The sequence below is a fragment of the Bos indicus x Bos taurus genome, chromosome 21 (genome assembly GCF_003369695.1).
Source record: "Bos indicus x Bos taurus breed Angus x Brahman F1 hybrid chromosome 21, Bos_hybrid_MaternalHap_v2.0, whole genome shotgun sequence".
NCBI classification, from domain to species: domain Eukaryota; kingdom Metazoa; phylum Chordata; class Mammalia; order Artiodactyla; family Bovidae; genus Bos; species Bos indicus x Bos taurus.
The window spans coordinates 4359152-4376789 of record NC_040096.1 but is presented as its reverse complement, the minus strand read 5'-3'; the positions used below and the strand labels follow the sequence as shown (position 1 = coordinate 4376789).

The window sequence follows — 17638 nt, the reverse complement described above, 5'->3', positions numbered from 1 at the left end:
CCATAGAAGGAGACAGGGACACAGGGAAGGGGGGAAGGTATGCTAGTAGCAAAGACATCTTTGCCATGATCTGATTTTGCCAGGAGGATAAACACCATTCTGTTTCTTTGCATTCGGATTTGAAGTTACTCTCCTACTTATAAATTCTTTTGCTGTTATGGTTCTTTTCATTCTGTTTTATTTTTGAGTCGAGGATAGCAATATAAGATAACTTTCAAAAAAGGTCATTTTTTAAAATGCAAATAGGGGCAGAATCCCATTTAAAAATGTCTACAGAATGACATGAAACAGGGTTTATTAGTGTTGCACTCCTTAACCCCAAGTATCTGCCATGCCACCTTCCCACTTGTTCCTATAAAACCAGGCCTGCTTCCTCTTCCTTTCCCTTAAACGCAGCAACAGTATGTTGCAGCAGCCTCTTCCCAGGCCTGCCAGGCCCTTTCTGAGGACACCAACCCTCTCCAGCGGATGGGCACTGAGTGGAAGGCTGCAATGTGCATCCCTTGCTTCCGGCCAGCTCCCAGGGGTGGTGATGCTGACAGAGTGATGCTGACCGGGGGACCATCTGGGGCTTAGAACTCATGCTGCGAGCAGGACTCACTCCATCCTTGTCCCACATTTCTCCTGCCATTTGGTGCCCTGGAGGACCCTGCCCTGCTCACAGCCAAGCTAGTGATTGTGACCATTGGGGTTGGGGTCTGTGGACACCCCCTGTCGCTGTAGGCCAGGGGGTTCCTTCGAAGACCCTGCCCACTTGGCATCGGGTGATGCCAGGACTGTGCTGCCCTGAGGGCTCAAGCCAGCCCTGTGCCTGAGGGAGTTAACTGCACCCTCGAAGGCCGTGGTGATTTCTACGCAGCTCGCTGTGCTTTCCAAAATTCAACCCCAGGGGAATCCCTGAAATGGTCAAACAGGGAAACAGCAGAGCAGGTAAATGGGAGAATGTGTAGGCAGCTCTCTGCCTTGGCTGCAGAGGCTGCTGCTGGCGTCTTGGTGCTTGGCAGGACTGTTACATAAGCAGGGCCCGCGGTCACTGATGCTCACATGGGGGCAAACGCACCTCGGATTAACGTCCCTCATGACCCTTAATCCCGGGATGCCACAGCTGCGCCTCCGTGCGCGGCCGGAAGAGGGGCTGGACGTGGCGGTTCCTTGCGGCTCAGGAGAGCCGGGGCTCCCCAAGGCGTGCGCCCGTGCGGGGTGCGGGAGAGGAGGGCTACCTGTGCTGGTGCTGATGTTCTCCGTGCCCACGGTCTGCCCCATGAGGTGGTACTGGTTCAGCCTGGAGCCATCTTCTGCCACCACCACTGACTTGGCGGTGCCGTTGGTCCAGACATAGACGACTTCGGAATTAGGATATGCGTCTGCATGGCGGGGGACAGAAGGCAGTGTAAGCCTGGGAACGTTTGCAGCCTGGTACAACCACACATGTTTATGAGAGTAGTCAGAGAGATGACTGAAGAATCAAATGACCTACAGAAAGTACAGGCAGTCAGACCAGGGCAGACAGCTCCACCGTCGAAGGCCTTATCATTTCCACAGGGCGGAGCCCTCAGAAGTCAGGCCCAGTGCTTCCCACGGACTGTCTTCTCTTCAGGGTGCACCGTCGCATGGGCCGAGACCACAGGGCCTGGGGCTCTCCCAGCTCCACGCTCTGGGGCAAGTCTCCTGTTCTGTGCTCAGTGCTTCTATCTGAGAACGGGATTGTGACAATGTCTGCTGTCCACTATTACAATGGACATGACAAGAGCTCCATCAGGGTGTCAACGGTTCATTAACAGTAAAAGTAAACACGATGAGTCACGCAAGAAGCAATGAGTAAGTTCACTGTGCACACACCAAAAAGACAGTTTGCAAACTGAGAGCTCTCAAACCAAAGCATGGGTTGAGGCTCAGGGGTACACTGTTATAAAGCAGCTTGTATAGCAGGAAAGAGTTGATGGTTTATTATTCAAAGTGGTTACAATATTAGAATTTTCTTAAATGATATGGAATTGGTCAGTAGTTGCCTCATATCAACCCCAGGAAACAGTTTAAGTTTTACTTCTAATTCTTAGAGGCAAATGACCCAGGTCAAGTTAGCCTTAGAAAATAAGCTAAATTAAGCTTCATTTGTAGGATGAAACTGGCTGTCTGCTCAGTGAGTTTTCATGTCTGGTCTCCATTTGTTTGTGATTCTAACTTGCAGCAGCGTCTGACTACATCAGCTCCTATAAAGGTTTCACTTTGCAGAAGGCACTTGTCTGGTTGTCTGCACTGTCCTGGCAGGCAGGTGATGCAGGCAGCAGGAACTTTAACCCTGGCGTCATATCTGTGACTGTTACCTTACACGGCAAAAGGCACCGTGCAAATGGAATGAAAGCTATGGGCCTTTTGGTCAGGAGATTTCCTAGATGATCCCAGTGGACCCAATATAACCACTTTAGTCCTTCAAAACAGAGAACTTTCTCAAGCTGAGGCCAGTCGTAGAGACCCAGTTTAGAGAGATGTGAAGCAGAAAGAAAGGACTCAACTTCTATTGCTGGTTTTTAGAGGTGTAGGAAGGGGCCATGACCCAGGGTATGGAGTTAGCCCTTCTATGGGCAAGAATGACTCCTGCTGACAGCCAGCAAGAAACAGACTTCAACCTGCAGATCAGGGAACTGAATCCTGCCTGCAGCCTGAGGGGCTGGATGTGGACTTGCCCCCAGAGCTTCCAGAAGGGAAGGCAGCCCTGCTGACACCACGATTCTGGCCATGGGAAACCCAGAGCTGGGATACCAGGCACATTCACTGTCTGACCTGTAGAACTAGAAGACGATACAAGTGTTGTTCTATTTTTTAATGTTTTAACTATTGAGATACAATGGACACATATCATTGTATAAGTTTAAGGTGTACAATGTCATGATTTTATATATGTATATATTATAAAATGATGACTACAATAAGGCTACTTAATAAATATGTTGTTTCAATTAAATTGCTAAGTTTGTGATAACATGTCACGGCAGCAGAACACTAGAACAGGTGGATGGAAAATAAACAGAAGACTGTATCCCAGAGGAGGGAGACAAATATACATGAACATGTTATATGTGAGGTGGCAGTGAGTGCTACAGGGAGACACACGCTCTGCCGAGGGGAGAGGTGCAGTGGGGGAGTCTGGGGAGGTGAGATCGAGGGGCGTCAGCACAGGTACGTCATGGGAAGCAGTGGCTGGGGTGTGTGTCGGTGGAGGGGAGGGGCCCGCAGGGTGAGGCCTGAGAGGTGAGGAGGCAGCAGAGGCACTGGCGCGGCGGCCGCTGCACTGGGGGGACGGTGAGCACGCTTCCGGGGGTCTGGGTCACAGGCTTGAGGAGAGCGGCTCCCGGGGAGCGGATGGCATGAAGGAACCCGCCCGCTGGAGCGCTCCTCGTGTCTTTCAAGGCCCCCGACGGTGAACCCACACACCTACAGCATCTGCACGGCTGCCACACCCAGACCCCAGCGCCTTCTGCACAAGCCTGTGCGCTGGGTTCCCCGCCTGGCATCAACCCCCGGCGCAAAGAGCTGCATGCCCTCACAGGGAGGCCTCAGCAGGCGTCTCAGGAGACAGGCGGGCTGGTAGGGAAGGCGTCCCTGGGCGGGGCGGCAGGTTCCGGGACTCCGCCAGGCAGGGCCCGGTGCACGGCTCATGGGCCCGGTGCAGCCACTGCTGCGCAGACGGGCAGGAGTGTTGTGTGGCCACAGGCCTCCACAGAAGGTGCCAGAAGAAGAGTCACGCCAGTGATGAGTACTCCTTCCTACTAAGTGTGGAAGTTTCTCTGCTAGTGCACATCACTACCCTTATTCTTCATTTACGTGCGAAAGAGCATTCCTAATACTTTAAAAATAATAAAACAAACAAGTATAGAGCAAACACTGAGTTAATACAGAGGAAACTTCCAGGCCCTCTGTGAACTCACTTTCCCCCCACAGGTTCTATTCCAAACTTAACAATAATCACATAATCACTGCATTGTTTGCTCTGTAGTTTTACAGACATCACTAAACACAGGTTTTTTTTTTTTTTTGCTGTTTTCTTCATAAAATCTGATTGTGTTTTTTACCCGTTTGAATCATGTATTCTTTACATATTCTGATATACATAATTTTTTTGTTCCATGTGTTGTAAACATCTTCAAGTTGTGCCTATATAACTTTGCTCACTTAAAAAAAAAATTTATAAATGGTAGCTTAAGTGAGTTAAATTTATCAACCTTTTAATCTCTGCATCTTATTTTGGAGGCCCTCCTGATCAAAGCTAGAATGCTCCATCTTTAACCATTAGGGCCTTGATACAAGGAGCTGACTTCTGTACATATTTTCCTATATAAGTATCCAATTGCACCCTCTCCATGAGATTTTCTGTGCTGCCACAGGAATCATTAAGCCGTTCTTCCCACCCACATCCTTTCAGGGCCTGTTCTGACAAGTAAGGTCTCCTGCGGGCACAGGTTCTCTCTGTGGAATTGTCTGTTTTGCTTCCTTTTTCTATTGCGATTTCAAGCCCCTCGTCTTAACCACACAGAGTGCAGAACTCTAGACACCAGCAGCTGGAAGAGCAATCTGTCCCCTTTTCATCTTCACCCACACACATGTTAGAATCAGGCTTTCCCCAAAATACTCTGATGAGATTTATGTTGGACCTGAACCGGATCTACAGATTTTAGATTGGGGTGACATCACATCTTAGGTATAGAATCCTTTTACCAGGGACATGATGTGTATGTAGGTCTCTGGAGTGCAAGTGACTGATAATACGCTTTTTTTAATTGTAGTGTTAAGTGCCTGGGATCAGGCTTTCAATTGCTGATTGCCAAGGCACCTGTTTAAAAAGGCATTCACCTCCCATGAGCATATTCCCAGATACTCCACTAGATAAAGGACCAACCCACCCATGCAGTTCCCCTTCAAGAAAACCCAAGGTGACCTAGATAACTGACCGCCTGATGACCCCAATTCTCCCTAGTTAGAACACCTAATTCCCATTCTTATGTTTTGAATTTGCCAATAAAAACTTAACTGGTGAAACCCTAAGCACCCCACCCTGGACCCCAATAAAGGCAGAGCCCCACATCTATGGTCTTCCTCTTTGCCTCACCATGACTGTGCTGCGTGGCCCTGGGTGTGCTATGTGTCCGCTGAGATCTCTGAGTGATAACCTGGTTTTTTTCAAAGTTCCCTTTTCCTGGCAGTTCCTGCCAAGTGTGTCATGCAGTCATAACAGGAACCAGGAAGGCCTGTCCAGCGTCAGCATTGGCTCCCATCAGAGAATGTCTGAGTGGGCTGCCATGGCTCGTACGGGCCCAGATGGGCACCCCAAGCATTCCTAGCCACAGTGTGTGTCTGACGGCTGATGATGACCTGAGGGCAACACAGAACAGTGCTCTAGGTGCACACATCTCTCGGTGAGGTCGTATCACTTTCCTCTTTCACCGGGTGTTCTCCCCTCAGACGTGTGTTAGTCAACACGGTTCCAAAACCCAGTGTGTCCTGTCTCTGAGCAAAGCCGCAGCTCCCAGAGTTGGGAACCCTACTTCTCAGGAGGCTCCTCGGCAAGGGGGTTGTTAGAACCCTGAGAATCAGTGACACGATTCCAGTGCCATCTGTGTATCAGTAAGATATCAAACAGAATGATGTAAACAGAGCAGACGTGCTCACCAGTTAATGGGATACCACGGATGCTGCACCTGAATTACATGGCAAGTGGAGGCTGAGTGTTCTTGTCATGTGGTTTTAAATTAGCATGACCTTCCAAGTCTCAGGTAATGCAGAAGCGTGTTTGCACATGGGCTGCACTGGAGCCCTCCAGCACAAGTGTGTTCTGCTGTAAGTTCCCTTCTCTGTTACGGGAGATGTGGCTGGGGTGGTGTTGGGGGCTGACGGTGCACTCCACCCTGGCAAGCTGCTTTCCAAGTGTCTGGTCACAGACAGTCAGGCTTGTGCTGGCAGCTCCCTGAATTCCCCACAAACAAGGTGAAATTTCCCTCTTTCTATCATTCACACGGCACAGCACCCTGAAAACTGCAGGGCCGTGGCGCTGAGACATGGACTGGAGCAGAGTGGCCACGCCGGGTTCTGGCCAGGGCTGAGTGTGGAGTGGGTGGTGGACGGTGATGAGGCTCCCTGCTGTCCCCAGACTGGCGCAGGCAGCTAGCATCCTGTGGTCTTGTGCCCCGTCTTTCCCCAGCCACTGTGCCCCAGGACAGGCCAGGCTGCTGCTCTGTGAGGCTGGCCCCACTCCGGCCATGTTCACAGGGAGGAGGGCTGCTCATGTCCCACCAGCACCCCTCATTCCATTCCCAATCCACACACCACGGGCTGTGAGTCTGTCCCCTGGCCCAAAGAAGTATGCAGGCCCCCATGACCCCTGGAAGATGTGAGCCAGCTGGGAACTGTGAATCCCAAAGCTCAGAAAGGAGCGCAAACCTTGGGGCAATAGGTCTCAGTGACCTGGGCGGTTCTGAGAGCCAAGAATGACTGGGTGCAGAGACATGCATCAGAGCAGAGAGCACAGAAAACGATGCACCATCCCTCCTCCCCCAACTGCAGAGCTACCTACTCAATGCCAGTGTCCTCAAGGAAGAGGGAAGAGGGCAAAGAGCAGGGGGCACAGGGAAGAGGGGGGCCTTTGGGAAGAATGAGGCTTTCAGGAGGGGGAGAGTGCCTGCCTGGGTGGCCTGGAGAGAAGCTGACCACGATGCGGGCATGCATGTGGGAGCTGTGGGATGGTGGGGGTGCAGACGTGGTGGGGTACAGATTGGATCTCTGGGCACATGGTCCTGACTCTCCTGGTGGGACTGGGTGTGGCTGGGCATGCGGTCCTGACTATCTGTGGGACTGGATGTGGCTGGGCACATGGTCCTGACTCTCCATGGGACTGGGTGTGTCTGGGCATGTGGTGCTGACTCTCCCCATGGGACTGGGTGTGGCTGGGCACACGGTTCTGAATCTCCCCGTGGGACTATGTGTGGCTGGGCACACGGTTCTGACTCTCCCCGTGGGACTGGGTGTGGCTGGGCACATGGTCCTGACTCTCTGTGGGAATGGGTGTGGCTGGGCACACAGTCCTGACTCTCTGTGGGACTGGGTGTGGCTGGGCACATGGTCCTGACTCTCCATGGGACTGGGTGTGGCTGGACACACAGTCCTGACTCTCTCTGTGGGACTGTGTGTGGCTGGGCACGTGGTCCTGACTGCCTTGGGACTGGGTGTGGCTGGGCACGTGGTCCTGACTCTCTGTGGGACTGGGTGTGGCTGGGCATGTGGTCCTGAGTCTCTGTGGGACTGGGTGTGGCTGGGCACAGGGTCCTGACTCTCCATGGGACTGGGAGTGGCTGGGCACGCGGTCCTGACTCTCCGTGGGACTGGGCGTGGCTAGGTAGGCAGTCCTTATTCTCTGTGAGACTGGATGTGGCTGGGCACTCGGTCCTGAGTCTCTGTGGGACTGGGTGTGGCTGGGCACGCTGTATGGCTGGGCATGAGGTCCTGAATCTCTGTGTGACTGGGTGTGGCTGGGAACGCTGTATGGCTGGGCATGAGGTCCTGAATCTCTGTGGGACTGGATGTGGCTGGGCACACAGTCCTGACTTTCTCTGTGTGACTGGGTGTGGCTGGGAATGCTGTCCTGACTCTCTCTGTGGAACTGGGTGTGGCTGGGCACACGGTCCTGACTCTCTGTAGGACTGGGTGTGGCTGGGCATGCAGTCCTGACTCCCTCTGTGGGACTGGGTGTGGCTGGGCATGCAGTCCTGACTCTCTCTGTGGAACTGGGTGTGGCTGGGCACTCGGTCCTGACTCTCCGTGGGACTGGGTATGGCTGGGCACACAGTCCTGACTTTCTCTGTGTGACTGGGTGTGGCTGGGAACGCTGTCCTGACTCTCTCTGTGGGACTGGGTGTGCCTGGCACCTGGTCCTGACTCTCTCTGTGGGACTGGGTGTGGCTGGCCATGCAGTCCTGACTCTCTGTGGGACTGGGTATGGCTGGGCACGCAGTCCTGACTCTCTGTGGGGCTGGGTGTGGCTGGGCATGTGGTCCTGACTCTCTGTGGGACTGGCTGTGCCTGGCATGTGGTCCTGACTCTCTCTGTGGGACTGGGTGTGGCTGGGCACACGGTCCTGACTCCTCTGTGGGACTGGGTGTGGCTGGGCACGTGGTCCTGACTCCCTCTGTGGGACTGGGTGTGGCTGGGCACTCGGTCCTGACTCTCCGTGGGACTGGATGTGGCTGGGCACGTGGTCCTGACTCTCCGTGGGGCTGGGTGTGGCTGGGCACACGGTCCTGACTCTCCGTGGGACTGGCTGTGGCTGGGCACGTGGTCCTGACTCTCCGTGGGGCTGGGTGTGGCTGGGCACACGGTCCTGACTCTCCGTGGGACTGGCTGTGGCTGGACATGTCATCCTGACTCTCCATGGGCCTGGGTGTGGCTGTCCTTGAGTTCTGGGGCCAAGTGGCATGCAGACCAGGAAAGCCTGTCTGTGCTTCAAGGATCAGAGGCTGAGGAGAGGCTGCCTCTGTTACCTGCAGGCTCACTAGCCTCCATGCCTCTTTCTCCACTGCTGATGGGGATGGGGTCGGGTGGATTATGGACCACCATAATCCAACATTAAGGACCCCAGAAAATCAGAATTGTAACCAGATAAAAGTTACTTGAAATCACAGAGTAATGTATGAATGTCAACTACAATGCACACTAATCATTCATATCGTCTTGTTTTTCAAATTGCTAGTATTAAATGGCCTGTTGATATCAATGACATTTAGCAGCACTAAATTCTGCTCTTTGTGTCAGATGCGTGGCAAACAATCTCTTAGCTGGGACAACAGTAAACGAGGCCATCAAGTTTGCCATACCACCGTCATCTGTCATGATTTAGAGCTCCAGAAACATAACGCTTGCCTTCCTCCAACTATACATCAGCAGAGCTAGGCAAGAAGGTTTGAAACATTTTCACCCACAGCCAACTTGGCAATTCATCACTGCTTTCTGAGCAGCTCTGTCCCCGGGCTGACACCTCCTATGTGTCCTCTTCTGGCTCTGCAAATCCTGAATAAACAGCCACAACGGCACACCAACCGCTCGTTTACAAGGCCTTTTAGAAGCCGCGAGTTTTTGTCTAACGATGAGAGAAACATTTTGCCATGATCCCGACCTTCACTGTTCTACTCTAAGCTCTGCTCTCTCATCTGCAGATTGAGCAGAACAGCCTGGAGGTGCTCAGAGCAACATGAACTCATGGCAACCAAGTATTCACCATGTGCCTGATACACAGTAGATCCTCAGTAAACAGCGACCGAGGAACAGAGCCATAGGTTGGACAGAAGTTTTGTTTGGTGTCAAATCCAGTCTCATGAGAAGATCTTTGTACATGAATTCACTTTCTAATTGTCAAAAGCAAACCGAGTGTGTGGGAACCACTGCTTAGTCTTACGTGCCAGGCTATGAGACAGTGAGGAAGCCCCTTCTACCCTGTGCATTCACTGCCTATGTTAGAAGAAATACAGGTTAGGAGGTGATCAGAATTTTGATGATTGGCAAACTCTATAGGATTTTAGTTCTCTGATGCCCGTGTCCCCAGTCTTCCTCCTTCTTCTAAAACTGAGGTAGGAATCGGCAGAGTACCTGTCCCAGGTGACCTCACCAACCATCACCTGTGTGACCCACCTGCCTTCAACTGCCCCATCAGTCTCCTGAACTGAAAACCAAGTCAATACCTGACACATCAATTCTGTAATCTAAATTAGAAACTTTGTAAAATATAAATGTCTGTGGATACATGATCTCTAATGACCTATGACACTCTGCATCCCTGCTTTCAATCAAGCAGGTACCAATGAGATCAGTGGGGCTTTGCCAGGCCTCTTTCCCTGTCCAGAATCAGCTGAGAAGTGAGGGCAGCTCTCTGCAGATGGAGATGAACAGATAACATTGCTGCTCTGTTACCCAGAAAGCAATAGTGGAAGACTGAGATTTGCTAGTCAGATGGCCCATCACCACCCCACAGTTGGGTCTCTGTAAAATTACATGGGGTCACTGACTGCCCGCTGGTCTGAGGCAGAGTTGAGAGACCGTGCTCTGTGTCTATAGACTTAAGTGGAACCAAATCAGAGAAGAAGACAAAGGACTGTCACCCTCCAAGTAGAAGGGCTGCTTCCTTTGTGAAGAATGAGAAGCAAGTCAAAGGCCAGGAATATGAGGATCGAACCCGTCCACATACTCTTCTGTCCCCTTCATAAACCAATTAGCTTTTTACACATTCATACCAGTAGCTCCTTCCAATCACTTGCCAATTTCTCATAGAAAATAGCATTTTGCAAGTCATCTGGTCTTAAATCACGATGCCATCTTTGACTTATACATGGGCCCAGAGCCCATCTCATAATCCACTTGTCACACCGGCCACCACCCTGCTCTCAGCTCTCATCACCTCCACTGCTTCGTGACATTCCAAGTACTTGTTTTCACTTCCAAAACAATGACTTCAGCACATCCTCCCCTTAGTTCACATCACTGCTCTATTTCTACATTTTGGAATTTAAGGCCCTTCCTACTGGGGTCAGAGAATAAGATGTTAGATAGCATCACTGACTCAATGAACATGAATTTCAGCAAACTCTGGGAGACAGTGGAGGACAAAGAAGGCTGGTGTGCTGTAGTCCATGGGGACTGACTTAGTGACTAAACAACAATAAAAACATATAACAACAACAGCAGCAGCATGAGGTCACAAAGAGACATGACTGAGCGACTGAACAACAATAACAACATCTGAACGGTGACACTGCCGTGTCTCTTCCCCAAAGGGGGAAGTCCGGTGCCTCCACAAACTGACCACCTGCCGATTGTGCTTTATCCTTTATCCGTTATGCCTTCTTCCATCCAAATCCTCCAGGCTCAGTTCAAAATATGACCCCCATGAGCTTCCCCAAACAGCCCTCAGTTTCACAAGGGTTTTCACCGAATTATTTAATCTGCCCAGCATTTGCTCCTGGAACCCTGGCCATGCCTGTTTCCCACTGTACCTCACAGGGTGCTGAGAGCAGAGCACCCCTGACACAGCCACCAGACGATAATCAAGGTCAACCAATGCACAACACAGACAGAGCTCCAACGTGTCTCTAAGACCTCACACCAGGCTCTCTGAAACCTGCACTCCAGACACCCACAGGCCAGCGGAGTCGCTCCATACTGGCGTGGCCAAGGCAGCAGCACAGCTGTAATCTCACATGTCTGAACACTCTAACAGCTCAACCTCATGATACTTATGATGGCCTGAAATTCTGTCTACTGGAGATCCACCAAAATAGGGTTCACGTCTAATTTAGGGTATATTCTCATCAATTCAGATGTTTTCTCATGAAACTTGGTCTACCACTTAAGGCATAACTTCACAAATAAAATGAACAACAAAAAAAGGACTATTTCCTTCTCTAAATAGTCTTGATTTGTTTAAGCACTTGCTTCCAAATTTAAGCCATGCCATTAGACCCTGATGCTGGGAAAGATTGAAGGCAGGAGGAGAAGGGGATGACAGAGGATGAGATGGTTGGATGGCATCACCGACTCAGTGGACATGAGTTTGGCTAAACTCCGGGAGTTGGTGATGGACAGGGAGGCCTGGCGTGCTACAGTCCATGGGGTCGCAAAGAGTCGGACACGACTGAGCGACTGAACTGAACTGAATTATCTTTAAGGAATTTCCTTACAGACTGGGAAATATAGGTCTAGAAGCCAGGGCTGATTTCAATAACTGAATTCTTGAGAGTAGATATAACAATAAGAGAAATGTATGTTAATTCAGTTCTGCGTTAGAGAAGCCAGAGTATGTGGCTCATCAGAATAATGACGACTATCTGCATTGCTTTGTCTCCTAATAGCAGAGAGTTGTTGGACTGGGTAATTTGAAAATCATTATATTATCACATTTAGCCTCTGCAGCCCTGGATGCCAAGGGTAGAAGTGAGCTATTTGACCAAGCAGCTATTTTTAGTAAATCCAAAAGATAAAACACCAGTAAGAAAAACACTTCATTGAATAGTATTTCTCCTCCTAAAACTATTTAGTCCTGAGTTGAAACCATAGGAGCTGAGGAAAAGTGAAGTCTATGAGGTTTTCTAGCTTTTGGTCAATTGTATGCAAACATGACATACGAGGAAAATCTTCTAAGCTGCCTTGCATATCATAGTAATGATAGTAACAGCAAACATAAATAAGAGATCGCATCAATTTCAAACCAATCTTACAATATCAGGCAGATATAAATAAATTTGGTATGAGAGTTCTGTATCTCTACTGAGTTCAAGAAATGTTTATATTGGTTTTGTCTCTGTGAAGTTCAAGAAATGCATACATTTGTGTATTCACAAATTTATATATATATATATATATATATACACACACACACACATATATACATATATATATACACACACATATATATAAATTGATGTTGTTTGGTTGAATGTAGAAATGAAGAGGTCCTATTAGATAAATTTTTTAGCTTTGAATTATATAACCGTAGTTGGGGAGTCACTGAATACGAGATGATATAAAGACCATTTAAAAGCTCACATACTTTATTTCACCAAAAATTGCTTTGTGCTGCCTGCCCTGCACACCACTGCCATTAAATCTGAACATCACATTGACTTGAATTTATTTAGATAATGATGAAAAATAACAATCTTTGACTTTTAGCGTTCTACCTTTGATCAAATGAAGAGCGTAATTTTCAGGTGCAAAGAGTGGCATAATTTTAAGTGCCATAATGACTCAGTGTTTCCTAAATGAGGTGCCCCAGGGACCTTTTGAAGGGTTTGTCCCAACTACTGATGTGCACAGCCACTGACGGCAGTAGGAATTTAAATAAATTCTAGTGAGAGTCCCTCTCTATTATACTACTTTCCCCAAGTAAATGTATGTGTTATCTCTACATGGCATTTGAAGATCATAATTTGAAAAAAAATGATTTATTCCCATCCAACTTAATTTTGGTTCATCACACATACTTCTGATCCCCCAAATCCCTTTGGAATTAAAGAAGGAAATTAACTTTAAGGAAACCCTCAGAATTAAAGGAAGTTCCCTGCCAGTAATGGCAGAGTGGCTATTAGTAGGTAATAACTATTAACTCTGGACACCACATGAAAAATAACTCCTTGAAGGCAATGGAGAGTGAACAAGGGCAGGAGGGACCCAGAGAGGAGCTGGCACTTGGATGCAGGAAATGGCTTCTCTTTAAAAAAGAAAAAGATAGAAAATAATCATTTGACTCCAGTCAAATACCACAGAAAAGATGCTGCTCTGCCCCAGCCCAGGCCCACAAAGAGAGTGGGGAGCTAGGCTTTCCCCTCAGCAGCTATGAGGACAGGTCCAGCCTGAGGGCAGGGCCTTATGTCGGGCAGCACTGACACCCACTCTCTGCAGGGGTGAGAGGGCGAGGGGAGCCTGGACCCCCAGCGACGAGCAGAAGCAGTCCTCCTGACACTTGCTGGGGCTGCGTCAAAGGAGGCCCAGTGGAAGCTGAGACTCCTACCACCCCAAGGCCAGGCTACCCACACAGTGTCAGGGGACACTGATACAGAGCTCGAGGTCCTGTATCTACCCAGCAGCAGCCAGAACCCAGGGCCCCCTCTGTCAACGGAAGCTGGGGGTAAGCCTCAGTTCAGTTCAGTTCAGTCACTCAGTCGTGTCTGACTTCTCAAGACCCCATGAACCACAGCACGCCAGGCCTCCCTGTCCGTTACCAACTCCTGGAGTCTACTCAGACTCATGTCCATCGAGTCAGTGATGCCATCCAACCATCTCATCCTCTGTCGTCCCCTTCTCCTCCTGCCTTCAATCTTTACCAGCATCAGAGGGGAAGGCTACCTGGCAGTAAGAAGGCTGTGGTACACCTTTCCCTGCAGAGCAGTGATTTTAAGTCTAGCTAAAACAGAAGGTTTCAATAAATCTAGAGTGTCATAATATAACACACGAAATGTCCAGGTTCCAATAAAAACACATGTGTCCTAATCATAACCAGGAAGATCAAACTGGGTTTTTTAAAAAATCAATAGATGTCAAGGAAGATATGACAGAGATGTTAGAATTACCTGACAAAGAGTTTTTTAAGCAGCCACCGTAAAACACCACAATGATCAATTACAAACATGCTTGAAACAAATAAAAAAAAAAAAAACAGAAAGTCTCAGCAAAGAAATAAAAGAGAGAAACAAAACTCAAACAAGTTTTAGTATTTGTGTTGGTCTGCTTGGGCTACCATAACAAAGTACTATAGACTGGTCGACTTAAATCAAAATTTATTTTCTCACAGTTCTGGAGGCTGGCAAGTCCAAGATGGAGGTGTTAGCAGATTCTGGTGAGGACTCTTGTCCTGATTTACAGAGGGCTGCCTTCTCCCTGTGTACTCACATGGCCTCTCCTTGTTGCATGCATGTGGAGACAGAGAGATCTCTCTTCCTTTGCTTATACAGGCACTAATCCCATCAGATGAGGGTTGTACCTTTACGACCTCCATTATATTTAGTTACAAAGGCTCTATGCTCAAATGCAGTAACACTGAGGATTAGGGTTTCAAAATATGAATTTGGGAGGCATAATTCAGTTCATAACATTCTACCACTGGCCCCCACAAAATCCATGTCCTTCTCACATGCAAAATCTATTCATTCCATCCTAGTAAGTCCCAAAGTCTTAACTCTTTCCAGGCATCAACTCTAATGTCTGAAGTCCAGTCTCATCTAAACATCATCTAAATCAGATATTGGTTAGATTCAATTCATCCTGAGGCAAAATTTGTCTCCAGCTGTGAACTTGTGAAACCAGTTATTTTGTTCTAAAATATAATGGTGGGATGGGTATAGGATAGACATTCCCCTTTCAAAACGAAAAGAAGGGCTGATAAGTCTCAAGCAAGTCCAAAACCTAGCAAGGCAAGTTCCACTAGATCTTAAAGCTCGAACATAATCCTCTCTGGTTCAGTGTTCGGGGAGCAGCCTCACACCCACTGCCTTGCAGGGAGTAGCACTCAGGACTCTGCTGATGGCAGAAGAGAGGCCGTCTCACTCCCTGGCCCATGCACGCTGCACCTGGGCCAGGACTGGCAGCTCTGAACCACTTTGGGGCTCATTCTTCCTGCTTCTGTTGAGATGGCTTATAACACCATGGTAACCTTTTTTTTTTTGGGTGTTCTGTCATGAACAAACTTCCTCATTTTTGCAATATAAGAATTTCCCAAATCTTTAAGTTCTGGAATTTATTTTCATTTTTTTTTTTTGTTTTGGCTTAACAATTCCTTCTTTAATTCATCTGTTGCCTCTCAAGAGGAACCAAACAACTCCTCCAGCACTTTAGAAATTTCCTCAACTAAGTACCCAATTTCATTACTCACAAGGTTTACTTTCTACAAAACACTAGAATACAAATTAGTCAAGTGCTTTGCCGATTCATAACAAGAAGCATCTTTCTACCATTTTCCAAAAACCTGTTTCACATTTCTTTCTGAGACCGCACCAGAAAACCTTTAACATCCAAGTTTCAAGCAGCATTCTATTCATGATTATTTGGGTATTCTCTAAGAAGATGAAAATTTTCTCTCTAGCGCTTTTTTTTTTTCTTTGGAGCCCTAACCAGTATCTTCAATATCCTCATTTCAGCCAACAACAGTCCCTTCATAGCAACCTCAGCTTTTTTAAACATTCACTACAAAACTCTCCAGCCTCTATCCCTTACCCAGTTCTAAAGCCACATTCACATTTTCAGGCCTTTGCCAGAGTAACACCTACTTCTCATAACCAAAATCTGAATTAGTCAGGGTTCTCCAGAGAAACAGAAACAATAGGATATGTGTGTGTATATCATCTCTATATATACACACACATATATATAACTTATTATAAGATATACACAGTTATGTATATGATTTATTATAAGGTGTTGCCTTATGAAGTAATAGTAGCCTGAAGTCCCAAGATCTGCAGTCAGTAAGCTGAAGACCCAGGAGAGCTGATGGTGCAGTTCCAGTTTGAGAACTGTTAGGCTGGAGACCCAAGAAGAGCTGTTTCAGTTTGCATCCAAAGGCAGGAAAAGACCAACATTCCTGCTCAGGGCAGTTAGGTAGGAGGGGTTTCTTACCCATGGGAAAGTCAGCCCTTCTGTTCTATTTCAGGTCTTCAACTGATTGAACAAGGTCCACCTACATTAGGGAAGGCAATCTGCTTTATTCAGTCAACCAATCTAAATGTTAATCTTATTAAAATATATCCTCACATGCACACCCAGAATAATGTTTAACAAGTTTCTAGGCATCCTGTGGCCCAGTCAAGGTGACACATAAAATTAAAGAAAATAATAACTAATAACCATAATAAGAAGCTCACTAAATGGGTTCATCAGCAAGATGGAGGGAACAAAAGAAAGTATCAGTAAAATTAAATATACAACAATAAAAATTAAGTTTATCTGAAAAATAGAGTATTGGGTTGCACCTATTAGGCCTAAGAGGCCTGTACTCAACCATCCTCTAGACTGGAGAAACAGTCAGTGACAGAGGTGTCAATGGTTTAAAGGATGAGGGAGCTTACACGTCTGAAGCAAGGTCCTGGCTGGGTGGCTGGCAGGACATGGTAGCCACCTTTGCTCAGGGGGTAGGGGAGATTGCCAATTACAGGGGGAAATGGTACCAAGTTGGCTCATCAGTTACCAGGGAGACCACCAGAGGGGCCCAGTCCTCACCCACCCTTTGATAAGAGGAGAAGAGAGGAGAGTTCTGACCTAAAGCTAGAAGAGTTGTTAGCTGGGGCCTGGGACAAGTATCTAAGTCAGTCATGTGAGTAGGGTGTAGGTGTATATCCACTGGTCAGGCAGAGGATATACAGACAGCAAGAGAAAAGCCATCTTGAGGAGCCTGACCACACACAGATGCAACCGAAAAAAACACAAAGAGCCTCAGAACTTGTGGGAATACAACAAAAGATTTCATATTTACGTCATTGAAATCAGGAAAGAAGAAGAGAAAGAGGATGGGGCAGAAAAAGTATTCAAAGTAATAACTGCTCAAACTTCCTAAATTTGACCAAAAACCTACAGATTCAAAAAGTAGAGCAAATCTCAAATCAGATAAACCCAAAGAAATCCACACTAATACACATCATAGTCAAACTTCTCTAAAGACAAAAAAAAGAAGCCTGAAAGCAACAAAGAGAAAAGATATCTCACCTATAAGGAGAGATATGATTTGAATTACAGCAGATTTCTCATCAGAAACCATAGAGGCAAGAATAAAGTAGCACATTTTTCAAATGCCACAGAACTGTCAGATCAGAATCTTATATTCATTAAAAATGTTCTTCAGGTATGAAGAGAGAAATCAAGATATTTTCAGATGAAGAAAAACTAAGAGAATTTATTGCCAGAAGTCTATCCTAAAGGAATGGTTAAAGGGAGTTTGCTAAGCAGTTATAAAGGAGCCTGTAGCCCTCCGGGCTCCTCTGTCCATGGGGATTCTCCAGGCAAAAATACTGGAGTAGGGTTGCTATGCCCGCCTGCAGGGGATCTTCCCAACCCAGGGATACAACTCAGGTCTCCCGCATCACAGGCAGATTCTTAACCATCTGAGCTGCCAGGGAAGCCC

The 17638-nt window shown here is 47.8% G+C and overlaps 1 protein-coding gene across 7 annotated transcripts in view; it reads right to left on the bottom strand.

Moving 5' to 3' along the window:
• Positions 1–17638, bottom strand: part of GABRA5 (gamma-aminobutyric acid type A receptor alpha5 subunit) — a 92798-nt gene that overhangs the window by 10510 nt on the left and 64650 nt on the right. For all 7 annotated transcript variants that reach the window (XM_027520821.1, XM_027520820.1, XM_027520816.1 and 4 more), the window contains one exon: positions 1221–1364. In XM_027520821.1, coding sequence (XP_027376622.1) covers positions 1221–1364 — 144 coding nt within the window. The remainder of the gene's footprint in view (positions 1–1220; positions 1365–17638) is intronic.